Below are 17929 nucleotides of genomic sequence, written 5' to 3'. Positions count from 1 at the left end.
TTGTTCACTACAAATCTGTAAATAAGCACAAATAAGCCTGTGCTTACCTTGCTTACTGGGTCATCTGCCCCTGTCAGAGATTATAAAATTTGAAAAGAGACTTTGGTTCTGTAGGAAGGTGCTGTGGGGTTGGGAGAGAGACAGATGCCAGCCATACCTAGAAGCAGAATCTTAGATGTGGTGAGAAAATGTGAAATCATTCACTACAGATCATGTGGTAAGCAAGGTAAGCACCATGCTTGTCTTGCCTGTTGGATAATCTGCCCCTGAACCTGCGTGATACCTGATTGCGGAGTATAGAGATTTAGAATATTTTACACATGCCTGACATAAATACGATTTGGAGACAAGATGTTTTCATTTAGTTTTGAGATTTTCTCTCATTTTACTTCCCATCTATTTCAACACTTCAAGAAATGTTTCCCTTTGCCTCATCCCTATACCCAAACCATTCAGGTGTGGGAGCTGCGCGATCTGGGAACCTCACATTTATGGTGGGAGGAGTCGAAGAGGAATTTGCTGCTGCTCAAGAGTTGCTGGGATGCATGGGCTCCAATGTGTTGTATTGTGGAGCTGTTGGGACTGGACAGGTAAGCTTTTCACATTAATGACCCTCACTAGGTGATGTAAAATTGGCTAACGTTCATTTATGTTTCCTAACCACACATTCTTATTCCTCTTTATTCCATTCAGTCTATGGGTTCTTTGTTTGCTGAGATTTTCTTAAATTAATTTGAGATAAATTAGTATGTGTATCACTGGTGACATCAGCCAATTATTTAAAAAAAAAAGATATCAGAAGTTCCGTCATTAGAATCTTGTCATGTCATCCTAGTGACTACTAAAGTCATCCTTAAAACTGCTTCTGTTGGAAGTGCTCATGTTGTCGGAGGTACAATTATCTTCCATTTAATTCTGAAATTACTTGCTACAGCTCTATTTGTAGTTCCAAAAAAAAGCAAACCAAACCCACTGCTGTTGAGTCAATGCCAACTCATAGCAACCCTGCAGGACAGAGTAGAACTTCCCGTAGGATTTCTAAGGCTGTAAATCTTTGGACTGCCACATCTTTCTCCCGTGGAGTGGCTGGTGGGTTTGAACTGCCGACTTTTTGGTTAACAGCTGAGTGCTTTGACCACTCTCCCACCAGGGCTCCTTATTTGTAGTACGGTCAGGTAGAATTAACCTATTCATTTTAATCTTTTTCTTGAAAACAAAATAATTTTCATTTAGAAACTCAGAAAGAGGTGATTGACAATACTGAATATGTTTAGTATGCCTGAAATCAAACTAGATGTTCCCTACCTCCACCTCCAACACACATACTCACACCCGCACTCACACACATTCATTTCTCTTAATGCTTTGTCTTGGCCTTTGGCATCTCCTTTATCTCACTTCAAGACGCTAGTATTATCTTAGATATGGTTATTTTCTCTATCCCCCTGTCAAGTCAGTCTTCAAGCCCTATTGATTTTTGGTTCATTGGCTCTCACTGTTGACCATCTTATCCATTCCACACATTCCCCGGTCCAGTCTTTCTCTCATCATTTTGTATCTGGTATACTGCTCAGAGGGCCTAATGGATCTCTGGATACCAGGTTTACCACTCTACCCAACACTGTAACCAAAACCAGCTCCATCAAGATGCTTGTATCATCATAGCACTTCCCTATTCAGAAGCTTTGAACAGATCCCTATTTCCTACCATGTCAAATTTTAACTCTTTACCCTAGCTTTTATAGCTCTTGACCCAGTCTTAACTAGCAAATTTCTCACCACTCCTTAAAACATATGCACATGAGACGTAAATGTAAAACCTAAAATGAAAAAGAGGAAGATCCTCAATGAGATGAATTGACACAGTGGCTGCAACAATGTGCTTAAGCATAACAACGATTGTGAGAATAGCACAGGACGGGGCAGTGTTTCATTCTGTTGTACATAGGGTCGCTATGAGTCGCTCCGACTCCACAGAACTTAACAACAACAACAAAACTATAAAGATCATGGAAGAAAAAATAGGGGTAATGCTAGGGGCCCTAATATATGGCATAAATAGAATACCAAACATAACTAAATGTACAAATAGCAGAAGAGAAACTAGATAACTGGGACCTCCTAAAAATTAAACACTTAGGCTCATCAAAAGACTTACCCAAAAGAGAAAGCAGAGAATACCAGAAGGATACCTGTGTTTTATTGACTATGCAAAGGCATTCGATTCTGTGGATCATAACAAATTATGGATAACATTGTGAAGAATGGGAATTCCAGAACACTTAATTGTGCTCATGAGGAACCCGTACATGGACTAAAAGGTAGTCTTTTGAACAGAAAAAGGTGATACTGGGTGGTTTAAAATCAGGAAAGGTGTGCGTCAGGGTTGTATCCTTTCACCATACTTATTCAATCTGTTTGCTGAGCAAATAATCTGAGAAGCTGGACTATATGAAGAAGAATGGGGCATCAGGATTGGAGCAAGGCTCGTTAACTACTTGCACTATGCAGATGACACAACCTTGTTTGCTGAAAGCGAAGAGGATTTGAAACACTTACTGATGAAGTTTAAAGACTACAGCCTTCAGTACAGATTACAACTCAGCATAAAGAAAACAAAAGTCTTCACAACTGGACCAGTAAGCACCATCATGATAAACAGAGAAAAGATTGAAGTTGTCAAGGATTTCATTTTACTTAGATTTATAATCAACACCCATGGAAGCAGAAGTCAAGAAATCAAATGACGTATTGCATTGGGCAAATCTGCTGCAAAAGACCTCTTTAAAGTGTTAAAAAGCAAAGATGTCACCTTGAAGAATAAGGTGTGCCTAACCCAAGCCATGGTATTTTCAGTCACTATATATGCATGCGATAGCTAGACGGTGAATAAGAATCGATGCCTTTGAATTATGATGTTGGCGAAGAATATTGAATATACCATGAACTGCCAGAAGAATAAACAAATATGTCTCGGAAGAAGTATGTCCAGAGTGTGCCCCTTAGAAGCGAGGATGGCAAGACTTGGTTCACGTACTTAGGACATGTTATCAGGAGGGACTAGTCCCTGGAGAAGGACATCATGCTTGATGAGGTAGAGGGTCAGTGAAAACGAGGAAGACCCTCAGTGAGATGGATTGACACAGTGGCTGCAACAATGGCTCAAACATAGCAACAATTGTGAGGATGGGACAGGACCGGGCAGTGTGTTGTTCTGTTGAATATAAGGTCGCTGTTAGTCAGAATTGACTTGATGACACCTAACAACAACAACAAAAGAGTAAAAAGAGAACCTACAGACTGGGAAAAAATTTTGACTACAACACGTCTGACAAGAGTCTAATCTTTAAATTTATAGAAAACTTCAACATTTCCACAACAAAAAGACGAACAATCCAATTTAAAAATGGGCAAAGGACATGAACAGATATTCACCAAAGAAGACATTCAGGCGGTTGACAAACACATAAAGAGATGCTCGTGGTCATTAGCCAATTAGAAAGATGCAAATCAAAACTACAATGAGATACCATCTCACCCCTGCGATAATGGCACTGATCAAAAAAACAGAAAGCAACAAATGCTAGCAAGGTTGTGGGGAGATTGGAGCTCTGAGACACTGCTGGCGGGAATGTAAAATGGTACAACTACTGAGGAAAACGGTATGGTGCTCCTTTAAAAAGATAGAAATAGAAATACCATATGATCTGGCAGTCCCACTCCTAGGTATATATCCTAGAGAAATAAGAGCTGTGACAAGAATAGACATATGGACACCCATGTTTATTGCAGCATTATTCACAACAGCAAAAAGGTGGAAACAACCTAAGTACCCATCAATGGATGAACAGAAAAACTATGGTACATACACACGGTGGAATACTACGCAACAATAAAGAATAATTACGAATCCATGAAACATCTCACAACATGGATGAATCTGGAGGACATTATGCTGAGTGAAATAAGCAGTCACAAAAGAATAAATATTGTATGAGACCACTGTTATAAAAAGTTAAAAAAAAGATTGCACACACACACACACACAAAACATATGCACATGAGTCAGTTTTCTTAACTGTTCTCAGGAACATCCTATTCTCTTATATATTTATTCCCTCTTATATATTTACTTTTCCCTCTGATGTCATTCTTTCTCTTTCTTGCCTGCTTAATCCTACCTGGCCTTATGAGAGATGGTTTCATGTTCCACCTCCTCTAAAAACCCCTTCCTTCACTGCTCCTGCCCTCAGCAATCTTGTTTCTCTGAATGCCTACTGTCTATATCTTTTGGACTCTACCATATAATTTACCGCTTAATTGTGTGTGTTTGTCAGTTATCTTTTCTTTTAGTGTATTACTCCCATCTCCCCACTTAGATTGTAAGCTCCATCCCTTAAAGAACAGTCGTGTCATTTAGATCAGTATTCCCTATAATGCTAAGCCATAGTGGGAGCTTATTAATTACTGAGGGCTTGTTACTGTGTGGAAGAGATACCCTCAGTCTGCTCTGTGATAGCATGTTAGTTTAGCTTCAGAGGGAGGCAGTCGGCACCATGTTCCCTTCCCCATTTGAGAGAATAAACAGTTGAATGCTCGACTTTTAGAAAGAAGCCTATGGAATTGGATGAATAAAACTTCCTTTGAGTTATAACTTGAAAATAAAGATATTAACTATGTACTCGATTTATTTTCAGGCCGCAAAGATCTGCAACAACATGCTGCTAGCTATTAGTATGATTGGAACTGCTGAAGCTATGAATCTTGGAATCAGGTTTGTTGAATAGTACATTTTCATATACTAACAATTTTCATGAGCTTTCTTATTTGATTGTCTGACATTGAAAAAATTACATTCATGAGAGATAAATGAATTGATCCAGGAAAATTTTGAAATTACTTCATTATTGAACGTTAATAGACTTTGCTTATTTGACGAGCAGTAGGACCCTGGAGAGCATGCATATTATTTGCGATCACCATAAAGTATATTGTGCTGTGCATCTGAAGTTACATTGTTCTTTTTATGTGGGTGCTCCATTTCTTCTCTTATGTTGAAATGCAAGGAACAGTTTTACTATAAAATTTAAACACACTTTGGCAGTGTAGGGAAAAGTTTGTGTAAAATACGATTTTAATGTATAGTGAATTCAAGCATTAAGCTACCACATGACTGGTTTTATGCACCTATTTTAAATATAGTCCCCAAAATCTGCACTAGAAAGGCTCTTGGTTGTTCGTTCCCAGGATAAGCTGGATGGCATTAAAGTTGCGATTCATATCCATAACTCTTTCTTTTTCACTTGCCTGTGGTTTAGTTACTTTGTATTGAGGCTATATCATTCTATTAAAATAAAATAACATTCATACTTCGCTTAAAGTGATTCAAGAATTCTGTTTTTCCCATGGATGATCATTTTTTAGAATGCTTGAGGTTAATGTCTTAGTTTTAGCCTCTAATCTTTTAGGTTAGTAAATGCTACATATGATTAATGACCTAATTGATTTTTTGAATGTTTTATATTTCATGAATACAGTAAATATATGTTTTTACTTTAAAAAATGCTTAATCAGCAAGATGCTTTATTCAGGTATTTTTCTCCGACTCCCCAAAAGTGCTTTCTGAAAACCAAAGATTTCACAAATCAGAGTAGTGTTTTATATCACAGCTTTTGATAAAAGCAATAAAAAGAGCCAAAGTGCTTTGAGATATTTTTTAAAACACAGTAATGGATTCACATTTCCTCTTAATTACCATATCAAGATGCTGCTGTTTTATTGAATTGCCCTTGTCTCAGATGTTAAACTATTTTGACCTATTAAGTTGTCATGTTGTAATTGATATAAAAGAGGAATTTGCTTTGCATCAGTGCTAATTGGTTTATCAATATCCTGTACCATTTACATTTTAAAATTGAATGTCTGTAAAATGATAAGGCATATCTGTACAAAATCTTAACAAAACTGTTGTATATAGGAAGCTGTTCAGAGTGATATGTCTGTATTGTGGTCAGTTTTAGGCTATGGGTCACTTACCATAATTGAAAAACTAGTTATTAGTAGCTTATTTTCATATCCATCCTCTAAACTAATTTTATGAAAGAGGAAAAATGTAAATTTCTGGGACCAGAATTGCATACAGAATTAATTGATGTTGACAACAGGATTAGAGCATTAGTATGCATATGCAGCTTTAGATCATATTTTCATTTTTCTGAATATAAATGAATAGATGGTAAAAAAAATAAAGCCTAGATTAACAGGCTTTTGTATACTAAAATTCCCCTCCTTATTATTGCCAGCTCATTTTATATTCTACTTCTTACCTTGAGTGTCACTAGGTCAGGGTATCCTGAGTCGGAGTGATGCATCCTCTGGCATTTCTCAAATAATTTTCCTATCAAAACAATTATTAGAGTGAATTTAATTATCAGAGAGAAAATGAAAAGTGATAAAATTCCAAATGGAAACATTAAGAACAGAAGCAATAAATAGAGTTTTCCATATTGTTGGCCTTGGTCCACTATGATACAAACAATATTTAGAAATAGGAACCTTTTAAATGCTTAGTTTTTCCAAAACTCTACATATATTAACTGAGTATGTACATAATGTCTGAACACAAGGCAGAAATTCACTAATTATTTAACTGTTAAAATAATTTGTAAATTTCTGGTGGTTCAGATTATACTAATGAATTGCATATTTTCATAACATTAGGGTTTTATTACTTTATCTTACAAAAATTCCCAGTGGTTTGAAAGCCCTAAAAATGAGTGCTTCTACTATTGTCTTTTTTCCATGGTTTACAGACGTGGTTTAAAATGACAAGATTGTTCTCTAATAGAGTATAGAGAGCGGCCACGATTTATTGAGCTTTGCAAGGTGAAAGAGAAAATTGGCATCAGCAAGCATAAATTCCCAAGTAGTAAATTCCCACAAGGTAGTGCAGCATCAAAGTGGTTCAACCACATTTATATTCTGTTCACTCAGAAGTGAGATTTTTTTTTAGAGCATTAATGCCAACATTTACAAATTGAGTCACCCATTCCAATGAACTGATCATTTCTGATTAATTTCACTCTCATAAGTCAGTGGGTTGTTTTTAGAAACCCCCCTTTTTTTAAATAGAAGAATAAAATCTTACAGTTTAAAATTCTTATTGACCCAGTGGACTAAGTTGTTCTTTTGTAGTGAATCTTTGTGGATGTTAGTGGAGTTTTAAATGGTATTAAAAAGAAAAGAGTAAAAAAATATTGGTTTACAAACATAATTTGAGATTCTTCTTTGATCAGACCTTATTACTTTGTAATTGGGTTCCTAGATAGGACTCAGAAGCATAGTTTTCTGGCACCGAAAGTGCCCTTCTTGCATAGAGAGATTTTATTCCTGTGCATCACTCAGAAACAACATTGATAATGTGAGTTTTGTTGTTTTGTTTTTATTTATTGCTCCTCCAGGAATTGATTGGTTTTTATATTTGTTGTATAATAAGTTACTTGCATAACCAGGACCCAGGCCCCTCTATCAACCACCATCTTGTTTTCTCCCACCAAAAGAGGCTTAAAACAATTGAATTTCTGGAAGACTGTTGAAGCTGAGAACTTTCCCAAGAGCATAAGTTTAGTTTCTTAGAAACTGCCCTTAGAAAATGTTGGCTTTTCATGTAGGTGATTGACTGAAGCCTCTTAGTTGCATGCCCAAATGATAAATATAACAAATGGCAAAAGGTTTACAATAAAAGCTTGACCAAATTTCTTAATAAACTGATAAAATGCCATCATACTGGCTGGTGAATGGTAAGTTCACAACCCACCCAGTGAGACTCAGGATGGTTAGGTTGTGGGGGCCCATCTTGATCTGCATGTCAGCTCTGCCACAGACTTAAGCTTTGTGACCCTGGACAAGTAACTTGACCTCTCTGCTACCACTTGCTCATCTATAAAAAGACAGTAATAGTGGTATTAATCCACAGGGTTGTTGTGAAGATTAAATGAATTAATCCGCATAAGTCTTTTAAAATTTCTCTTGGCACATGGTAGGCACTTAGTGTGTAGTAGTTGTTTATGTTGTAGCAAGGGTGGTTGTTAGTATTTGAATTGAATTGTATTTTAATGTTTTTTCTTCATTCCACTTCTCACTCTCTGGCATTGTATATTTATTTATTTATTGCCTGTCTTCCCAACATAAGCCCCATGAAGGGGAATGCCTTTGTCTGCTCATTGCTGTATCCTAAGACCATAGCTGGAAGATAGTAGGCGCTCAGTGAAGAATAGTCGAATGAATGTGGAGAGAAGTGAACGAGTAGATGGAATATGGTACTTGTCCTGCCTTGGGTAAAAGTTATCTGGGTGTGTGTCTTATCTCACCCACTCATGAAGGGCAGGCAGCCTCTTCTTAGCTCCTTATGGTCTCCTTAACTCCAAGCACAGTGCCAGCACATAGCAGATCTTGGTAAACATTGGTTGAATAAGTGAATGACTCATTAAAATTGACATGGTCTTGGATGTTTTGTTTCCACATCCTTTCCTCTGATAGATACATCCCAGTTTAGTGATATAATTCATTTTGTTCTTATGTAAAACTAGATGGTGTAGATAGTCATAGAGAATATAAAAATGAACAAACTTTTTTGGCCTTTAAAGCCTCGGTTACAGTGAAGACAAATGTTTGGATTCTTTTTAATTTTTATAGTTTGTGCATCATCTTTACTTTTCCCCAGAGTTCATTTAAAATTCTTGTATTTTAAAGGTGAGTAGATTTGACACAATGACGTTTATTTGAGTTGCATTATATATGCAATCAGAGCGATGAATTCATTTTCTGTTTCTATCAGAGAACATTCCAGCAATTGTAAAGTCACATGCACGTGAGCTCACACTCTCGAACCACGTCCAGTGGCAAGTTATTATGGGGACTGACAGACTGTCATCCTTTTGATGGCTTGAGCTGTATATCTCCTGAACAGCAATGGGGCTCTTATGCAGAAAGTATCATATGTTCCCAGCCAATTTACAGGGAAACAGCAATAACATTTTATCATGGTTGAGAGCCCAGTAGCTGCTTCCTATTAAACTTGCCCTTTCAGATACCTGTCTTGGATTAATTTGTTGATTTCAAATGGAAACTCAGTCTTCTCCAGTGAAGCATGACGTTCTAGGATAGACTCTCTGAATGACAATTACTGTGTATTCTAGCTGGTTGCAGACCATTACAAGCCTTGGGCATAGTGCAAGACAGAGGACTTCAGTAACTGATTTTAATATCATGTCTAATTTTAACTGTCAGTTATATATGTGCCAGTGAAAGAATCCTCAGAAAGATGAAATGCAAAACACTCTAACTTGCTCTTTTTAATGATATACTTTGCTGCTGGGTAGGAGAGGGTGGGGGAGGAAGCTCAGGGAGGGAGTAGCCATCTCCTAAAGAGAACCAGCATGGTGGAGAGGAGCACCAGATTTGAAAAGTGAGCATTGAAGAACTGCCACCTGGTTAATGTGTGCCCTGCAGGATGTTTCTGAATAGCAGTGTGTTCACCGAAAAGGGTTTCCATAAATCAATGCCAGTGTTTTCCTTGAACATTCAAGAAAAACGTAGGGTTTTACAAAGTCAGGATAATAAGCTTTGCTCACCATTTTGGTTAAGTATTATAGACAGTATGAATTTCTTTGGCAAAACAAACTGTTATGAGGTACTGCTGAGTTTAACCTGGTAGATTATAAGGAGGAAAGTAACTAGGCTGCTTTAAATATGATGAGCCATTTTAAAAGAAAATTTAAATTAGAAAGCCCCTAAATTGTATTTGAAATGGAGGGGAAAAGCAATGTTTGAGGATCTTTAAAAATATTTCCTGCTTGTGGAGCACATTAGGTATATACATCCTTGAACATTTATGCTCAGACAATTTATTTGCAGTTACAGCAAATTAACTAATTGTTAATTTGTAATTTTACTTTTCACAATTATTCCCTAAACACATTGGCTTTATCTTTTCCTAAGTCGTGTGCTACAACAGCATACTGATAGCCTAATTTTATTTAAAAAAGGGGAAAGAAAACATCTGTAGCAAACTACACATGCCACAAACTTGGATCTTTATGAAAGAATAAATGAAATGGTTGGATTTCTTTCCAGCATCTGCATTTGAACAGAATGTGTGATAGCTGATTTAGATTGAATTTCCTATACTGGGTAAAATTCTTAGTACAAACTCATTATAACATGACCTACAAATGAATTTAAATACATTGCATGCCACATAGTATCCTGTAAACCACTGCTACCCCTTGAAAGTCTGATTACATAATGCTTATAGTGCATGGTCAGTCCATACATATTGTGGCTGTTAGCCCTAGCATTGGGAAAATGTTTCACTGCACATGATAAATATTCAGAGTTTGAAATAAATAGACATATATTTATTTTTCTGTGAGGATAGCGCAGGACTGGGCAGTGTTTCATTCTGTTGTACGTAAGGTCGCCGTGAGTTGGAACCGACTCAGTGGCACCTAACAACAGACAGCAACAATATTTCAAACACACGAAGTAAACAAGAACTTAAGCATGCCAAAATGAACACTTTGTTTGACACTTATGTAAGTATCTGTTTTCTATATGTATATATTTTTTCCCTAAGACGTTGGTTTAAGAAAAAGCAGAAAGATTTTGTGATAATTATTTTTTAATGGATCTTTGCATGAAAGAAACCAATACATTGCTGGATGTAAAGTTTTATTTGAAACTTGATTCAGTGATACTTGGCAAAATTGTGCTTACCGAAGCTGCTTTTAAAATACTTAGAATCAAAGTAATATAGCATTTTGATTTTTTTTTTTTTCCGGGTCCACATTGAACAGCCGTTTATGCCATCAGCTCAGTGATAGAACAAATGATGTTTCCGCTTCGGCAGGCTTTGTTTTATCAGGATCAGTAACCTTATCAGCAGTTGACCCAGAACTATAATGCATGTCTCTGAATAGATAGCATATGTCACAACTCTGCAGACTTGCTTCATAAGCAAGATTGTCTAATGAAGATTTAATAAATAAGGAAATGTTTGCAGCAAGAAATGTCTTCTTTTATAATGATAACTTCTCTTAAGCATTTTTTACTGCTCATAGCTCATCTCTTATATTTCTTCTCATAAAAGCTAAAGAAATAAACATACATATAAATGCACCTGCACAAACTCCCATGATGCATCATTTACCTATTGATATTTCTTTTTGAAATATATCATTTGGGAATAAAGAATGTAGAATTTAGACTATCATATTGGTTTAAGGTTCTTATGTGACACACAAATGCAATAATGTCCGAAAGACTCAAACCCCGTGAGTGCGATAAACCGACAACACTTTTATGCAATTATGTAGTATTTCTTCTTAAAAGTAGGATAGTGGAGAAGGTTTTCTTCAAGTATAAAATGTCCTGGCTCACTTGTGCATTTTGACATTTAACACTTCTTTTCTTTGACCTTTGACAGGCTAGGGCTTGACCCAAAACTATTGGCTAAAATCCTAAATATGAGCTCCGGACGGTGTTGGTCAAGTGACACTTACAATCCTGTACCTGGGGTGATGGATGGCGTTCCCTCAGCTAATAACTATCAGGGTGGATTTGGAACAACACTCATGGCTAAGGTATGGTAAATGCAGAGACGACCCGAGAGAGAGAAAAAATGTGTTATGATCTAATTTATATTTCTTTGTTTCTGTCTTTTAACATAGCATGTGTCTATCTTAGAAGGTAAGATTACTAGAACAGTGATTCACTTACCTACTAGACATGAGTGAAATTTAGCTTAGATAAAAATCCTGATCTTGTTTGTTGTTATTTCTGGCCTTTGGATGAGAAAAATGGGCCAGGATTTTTTCTTCTGTGCTTGAGTTTGTTTATAATATAAGCTTGTAATTTTTTTTCTTTACTGTAAACTTACATTAATTTACCAAATCCTTAGAATGGGAGCAGTAAGATTTCCTGTTGGTTGATAATGCATTCAGTATACACATCACAAGAGAAAACAGTATTTTTCCCAGATAACACTAGATTTCTAAATACACCTTTCTGCTTTAAGACTATATATGGATTTATGTATAAATTAATTCACTTGGAAAGTGAATTGTTGGCCTCCTCCAGAGAGCATTTGTGATCTCAACTTGGAAAATGCTTTTCAGAAAGTCTTTCAGATTTCTACATAGAGCTTATTTCGCCCAGTTGACTTTTTTTTTTCCTAGTTGCACAAGTAATGATACGTACACCTGTATACCATTCTTGGCTTACTCTCCCTCATGCCTCATGATGTTCTGTCCATTCTACTTCCTAAATATGCTTTGAATTAATCCAATTTCCTCCTCTTCCCTACCAGTACCTTAACCTGGCTTCATTTAGATTACCACAACAGCCTTTAACTGGTCTCTATGTCTTTCACCTAATCTCCAATTCATTCTCTATATGATAGCCAAAGTGTTCTTTCTAAAATGTAAACCTGATTATCTCACTTTCCTTATTAAGTTTCTTTTATGGTTTTCAGTTATTTGTAGATTAAAGTCCATCTTCACAATCTGTCTCAGGAGGCCCTTGATGATTTGGCCTTTGCTGGCCTCACCAGACTCAGTTTTGCCTTTCCACTCCCCTCTTTGCTTCAGCCATACTGAACTCATCTCTGCTGCATTATTATCAGGAACACCTTTCCCAACTCCCCAAGGCTGTGCCTCCCTGGCCTCAATGGTGTCACTTCTACCAACTGTACAAATACTTGTTTAATTGTCTTTCTCCCTCAGTAGACTGAGTTTGGGTGGGCGGTGACTATCTTGTTCATCCCAGCTTCTGGCACAGTACCTGGCACATGGTCACTCACTTTGAATATTTATTAGATGAAGCAGTGTTTGAAACTGTGTTCTTTATTTTGCAATTTTGTTTAGCTGAAGAAAAAAAAAATTTTTTTTATGTCAGTCTGTACCTTGTATTTAGGTTTGCATATCCTTAGCATAGGCTTTTATGATCATGCTGTGTGGCTGTCAGGAAACAGGAACTAGCTCCTTGGGTATATAGTTTTCATCAAAAAAACAGGGTGATTTCTTGGGGTACATGGAAGAATGAAAGAATCACATTTATGCCCAGTGTCCATTATGTATCCTATATGAAGTGAGTTGTGACCTCTTAGCTTATTTGGTTCCTAAAATATTGCCAATGGCTCCAACAAAGGAGACAACCAGTCAAGTGTAATAGGTAGCAGACTTCTAATCAGAAGGAGGTTAATTGTGCAGCCCCCATTCTCTTGCAGTCCTGGCTTTGTTTTAGAGCTCTCCACTGTATCTGCCCTCTACAGTGTGCAACCCCTTCACTCTGGTCATTTTCTCCTTTGTCTTTGCCCAGGAAGAATCTGCCACTCTTATGGGTCCTTCTTTTAAAATTGTTTTGTTTATTTTGTTTGTATATATAATAAAAGATAGCCTTTTCAACTAATAATGTAAGACAGTGCAATAGTAAAAAGTATAGATATTACTGTTCTCTTTTATTCTCGTTTCCTCTATGGAATGCAGTTATCATTTCTCTGATAAAGAAGACTTCTTCTTAATTTTGCTTAGAATGAGAGAGGAACTAACTTTACTTAGAAAAGAGCTTTTAAAAATCTTTTATCACCTCAGATAGCTATTAGCAAGAACACACCATAGTTGATTAGGTTTATTCTAGAGAAGTTTGCAGAGATTAAAGAAATCCCTACCAATGCTACATTGATTAAAGCAATTGTACCTGCTTGGGCGGATCCAGACTTTACTTATTAAGAGATGTTTTGCTCAACTGCTATTAAATCTCTTTGTGCCTAGGGGATATGACATTAGCACTGCATCTAAGTAAAGTCTTGTGCACTTATTTCTAGGTTTTAACATTACCATCATAGAACTTTAACATTGTGTGTGTATATAATCAGAACATAATCCGTACAGAAAACTAGATCATTCTTCTGAAGTCTCCTGGAAGTTTGTTTCTCATGAGCACCAAGGAACAACTTGTGGAAAGTCTTGATAACTCTTTTAGCATCAATGTTAACTCTCCTAGTGAAGTAGAATATTTGTTCCTTTTTTAATTATGTGTTATAAGCTTCAGATGTTGCCTTCTTTTTCTGACATTTCAGGATTGACAAACTGCTCAGGCTAGTCATCTTTCTCTCTATAGAAACCCTCATAGCTCGTTTAGTTTTTCCTTTTTGGTTTTATTAGCTCTTATTTAGGATATATATCCACCCCTTTGAAAAACTCTAGTGGACTTTTCTTCTTCTAGACAGTGTTGTCTTTTCATCAGTAAGTTATGTTTACCGTGTGTTCTTATATTCTAATTAAATTACTAAGTTAAAAATTAAGCCCAGTCTATGCAAATGGTCTGTCATTTTAAAATAAATTAAAAGCATTTGGCAGATATGCTGCAAAATGGTGTCAACAAAAGAGATTTGTCTCCTTGTCTGGGCATGAGCAATAATGTAGCTGTCCACATTTGTTAACTGTGTAAACTGCTTTTTAGCGGATAAGCTATCGAAGAATGTATGGTTAAGTATATTTTCCAGATCTATGTGTTTTGGAGACCTTGTGGCGTAGTGGTTAAGAGCTCAGCTGCTAACCAAAAGGTCAGCGGTTCAAATTCACCGGCTGCTTCTTGGAAACCCTATGGGGCAGTTCTACTTTGTCCTGTATGGTCACTGTGAGTCAGAACTGACTCGATGGCACCTAACAAGAATGTGTTTACATGTGAAAATTATACAGATAAGTACAAAATAATGTTTGTGCCTGTACTATAAATATTCAGGAGGCTAGAGATATAATTCAACATTTATGCTTCTTTATTTTTTCTTTGAATCATTTTCTCCTTTGGGTAGATGGTGTCAGTAACTACTGAGTTATCAGGATCGTTCCTCAAAGAGTAGAAATATTTCTCATCTTGCTTCTTGTCCTCCTCTTTCATTACTTGTTGACTTTTCCAGTGATGGGGGAGGCGAGGTGTATGGTAACAGTAAGAATTAAATCTAGATGGTTTGCCACTTATTGCAGCTCTTATAAAAATCACAAATAAAATGAAATGTAGGGGATATTGTTTTAGTTATCCATGCCTTCATTGTCCCCTGCTTATCCCAGATATTTCAAGTTTGGACATGACTCCATTTTTATGGTAGTGGATATCCATTTGCTACACTTTAAATATAATGGACTTATAATGTTAGATTTTGTCTGGTTTTAAACAGCCTTAAGTTTCCTGAAACTCTTTATCAGAATGAAGCTTTAGCTCTCTGAGACCTTATGGATTGTTGTGAAGATGGTCATCCCATTGCACTTGGAAAAAAGCCCAGACTCCTTACCATGGCATATAAAACCTTCCATGATCCTCCTTTTCCCATCCCCAGGCCTCATTGGTCACCTTGTTATTTCTTGATTATCCAAGCCATGTCCCACCTCAGGGCCTTTACCTTGCTATTTGGTCTGTCTGAATCTCTCTTCCCCAAGCTCTCCAAAAGACTCACTCCTTCCTAACATTCAAATCTTGGCTCAAATGTCTTTGACTCAGGGAGGCCTTCCCTAAGCATTTCTATCATAACTCTTCCCTCTGCCCCATCCCTTGCTAACCATCACTTTCTAACCCCTTGCCCAGCTTTATTTTTCATAGCACGTATTTGTTTTGTTGTCTTCCCCTCTGGACAATAAGTTTCATTAATTAGTGGGTTGGTTTTATCGTGATATATCACCAGCACTTAGAACAATGCTCATCACACAGCAGTTGCTAAATATTTGTTGAATAAGAGATTGAATAAATATTCAGTAATTCCTTAACGGGCTTCCACAAATTTGAAAAAGATACCACTGTAAAGCATTTCCCTGTGTGATCCCACCTGTATAATAACCCCAGTCCAGAACAAATAGGTCTTGTGTAGGGTGAGGATGGGGACACTTAGAAATAAAGGTTTCTGCCTGGAGCAGTTTTACAGCTGTATGAAAGCATTTACTAAAACAATATAGCTTACTTTTCCAGACTTCATTTTTCCTTCTTTGAAACCAAAGCATTAGGAACCACAGTTCCAAAGGGAACTTTCACTATCAGTCTCAATATGTTCCTTCCTCCTCCTTGTTTGATTTAGGATCTGGGATTAGCACAAGACTCTGCTACCAACACAAAGACCCCGATCTTTCTGGGCAGTCTGGCCCATCAGATCTACAGGATGATGTGTGCAAAGGGCTACTCAAAGAAAGACTTCTCGTCTGTGTTCCAGTTTCTACGAGAGGAGGAGACCCTGTGAGTGTGCCCTTTGGCTGTGGACACTGTTGGAAACGAACTCTATCTTGGAGCCTCCTTATAGGTCACTGCACGAGTAAATGGGGTTAATCAAAGGTCACATGTCTGCTTTTAATTGCTTAGGTCATAGCAAATCCTGGGATTTTTCCACCCATTTTTAATTGCTTATTCTTGTAGAATATTTAGCAAACATATTTATCAGATTTTTTTCCCCTCAAGCCACTAATGGGCTCTGCTATAACTAGCTGACATACCTTTTTTAAAAATTTGATCCCTGAGCATATTCAACTAAATCGTTGAATACTTCAATCAGAATATTATTTACTTCACTTTGTAAGTAAAACCAAATATTTTTTCAACCCGATTAAATCCTTCTTAAAGGAAAGAAAATAAATTGGTGTGAGTAGAGATGTTAGAATAAGGAAGTATAGCGAGTTCCTCCTTGCATCCCTCAGGAAGTTTGTCCTGTTAACCAAGTGGTGATATTCTTGTATTACTGAGGTTACTGATTGATTTTCCAGGGATTTGATAAAGCAGAACTTGTTGCTACGTGTTTTGTAATTTGGACTCAGTTACAATATTTTAGGGTGTGTGTCTCTCTTGTTACAACAACCAGTACTCAGCAGACTTGGTTTTTTTTGTATTTTTGCTTCCTTGTACATTCTTACTACATATTTTTGCACTTCAAAAGAATGACATCTTTAGACCTCCTCCAGAGCCAGTGATGATATTTGCTTTAGATGATTATTACATTTTAAATATAACCACGTTATTTTGAAGTTAAATAAATTTCTATGCTGATAATACTTTCTTGGAGTTTTTGTTTCTTTCCAGTCATTTGGAGAACAATCAAATAATCTGACAAACTGATATTACAGACTTAGGGGAAAGCATGGGAAGAAAGAGAAGGAAGGGGAAATCAAAAGGAACGAGGCTCCGAGTTGGCTAGTGGAAGCCAGCTTCCCGCTACCTGAATACTTCAGTGGTGTTTGGTTGAATTGTTTCTGGCTTGTGGAGCTAGAGGAATTCAGCCTGCATTGAGTGCAGCATCCCCCAATATGGAGCACTGTTACCACTTTTCCCACCTCAGTCCCTAGAAGCATTCCAGGTGATAGACTTGGCTACCAAATTTGACTACTATCATTTTTTCCTAGTGATAAAACAGACACACACACAAGGCACTATTCTAAATACTGGGAATACAGTGATGAATAAGACAGACAAAATTCCTGACTTCGTAGAGCTTTAATTCTGGTGTCTTGTGTGTGTGGCCGGGGTGGGGGGGGGTGTGCAGGCTGGGGCTACACAAGAAATAAATATTTAATATTCAGTAAGGGCTAAAAAGAAAAAGCAGGATAAGGGGGATTGATGGAGAGTGCCAGAGATATTTTATTAGGTTGGTAAGGGAAGCACTATCTGGTAAGGTGGCAGTTGAGCAGATAAGAAGGCTTGAGGAAGCAAGCCATACCAATACCTGAGGGAAGAACATTCCAGGCATTGTTGTTAGGTACCATCCAGTCGGTTCCAACTCACAGTGACACTATGCATAACAGAATGCAACTCTCCCTAGTCCTGCACCATCCTCACAGTAGTAGGTATGTTTGAGCCCATTGTTGCAGCCGCTGTGTCAGTCCATCTTGTTGAAGGTCTT

At 37.1% G+C, this 17929-nt stretch overlaps 1 protein-coding gene across 1 annotated transcript in view; it reads left to right on the top strand.

Moving 5' to 3' along the window:
• The window catches only part of HIBADH (3-hydroxyisobutyrate dehydrogenase), a 128327-nt gene extending 111243 nt beyond the window's left edge, over positions 1-17084 (top strand). Inside the window, exons 5-8 of the mRNA XM_004377485.2 lie at positions 457-590; positions 4698-4774; positions 11486-11642; positions 16124-17084. Of these exons, the coding sequence (XP_004377542.1) occupies positions 457-590; positions 4698-4774; positions 11486-11642; positions 16124-16282 (527 nt within the window). The 3' untranslated portion in view covers positions 16283-17084. The remainder of the gene's footprint in view (positions 1-456; positions 591-4697; positions 4775-11485; positions 11643-16123) is intronic.
• Positions 17085-17929: the final 845 nt, after the last annotated feature.

Source organism: Trichechus manatus, unplaced genomic scaffold (genome assembly GCF_000243295.1).
Source record: "Trichechus manatus latirostris isolate Lorelei unplaced genomic scaffold, TriManLat1.0 scaffold00050, whole genome shotgun sequence".
NCBI classification, from domain to species: Eukaryota; Metazoa; Chordata; class Mammalia; order Sirenia; family Trichechidae; genus Trichechus; species Trichechus manatus.
The sequence above is the reverse complement of the archived record's forward strand: the minus strand, read 5'-3'. Positions and strand labels throughout refer to the sequence as shown.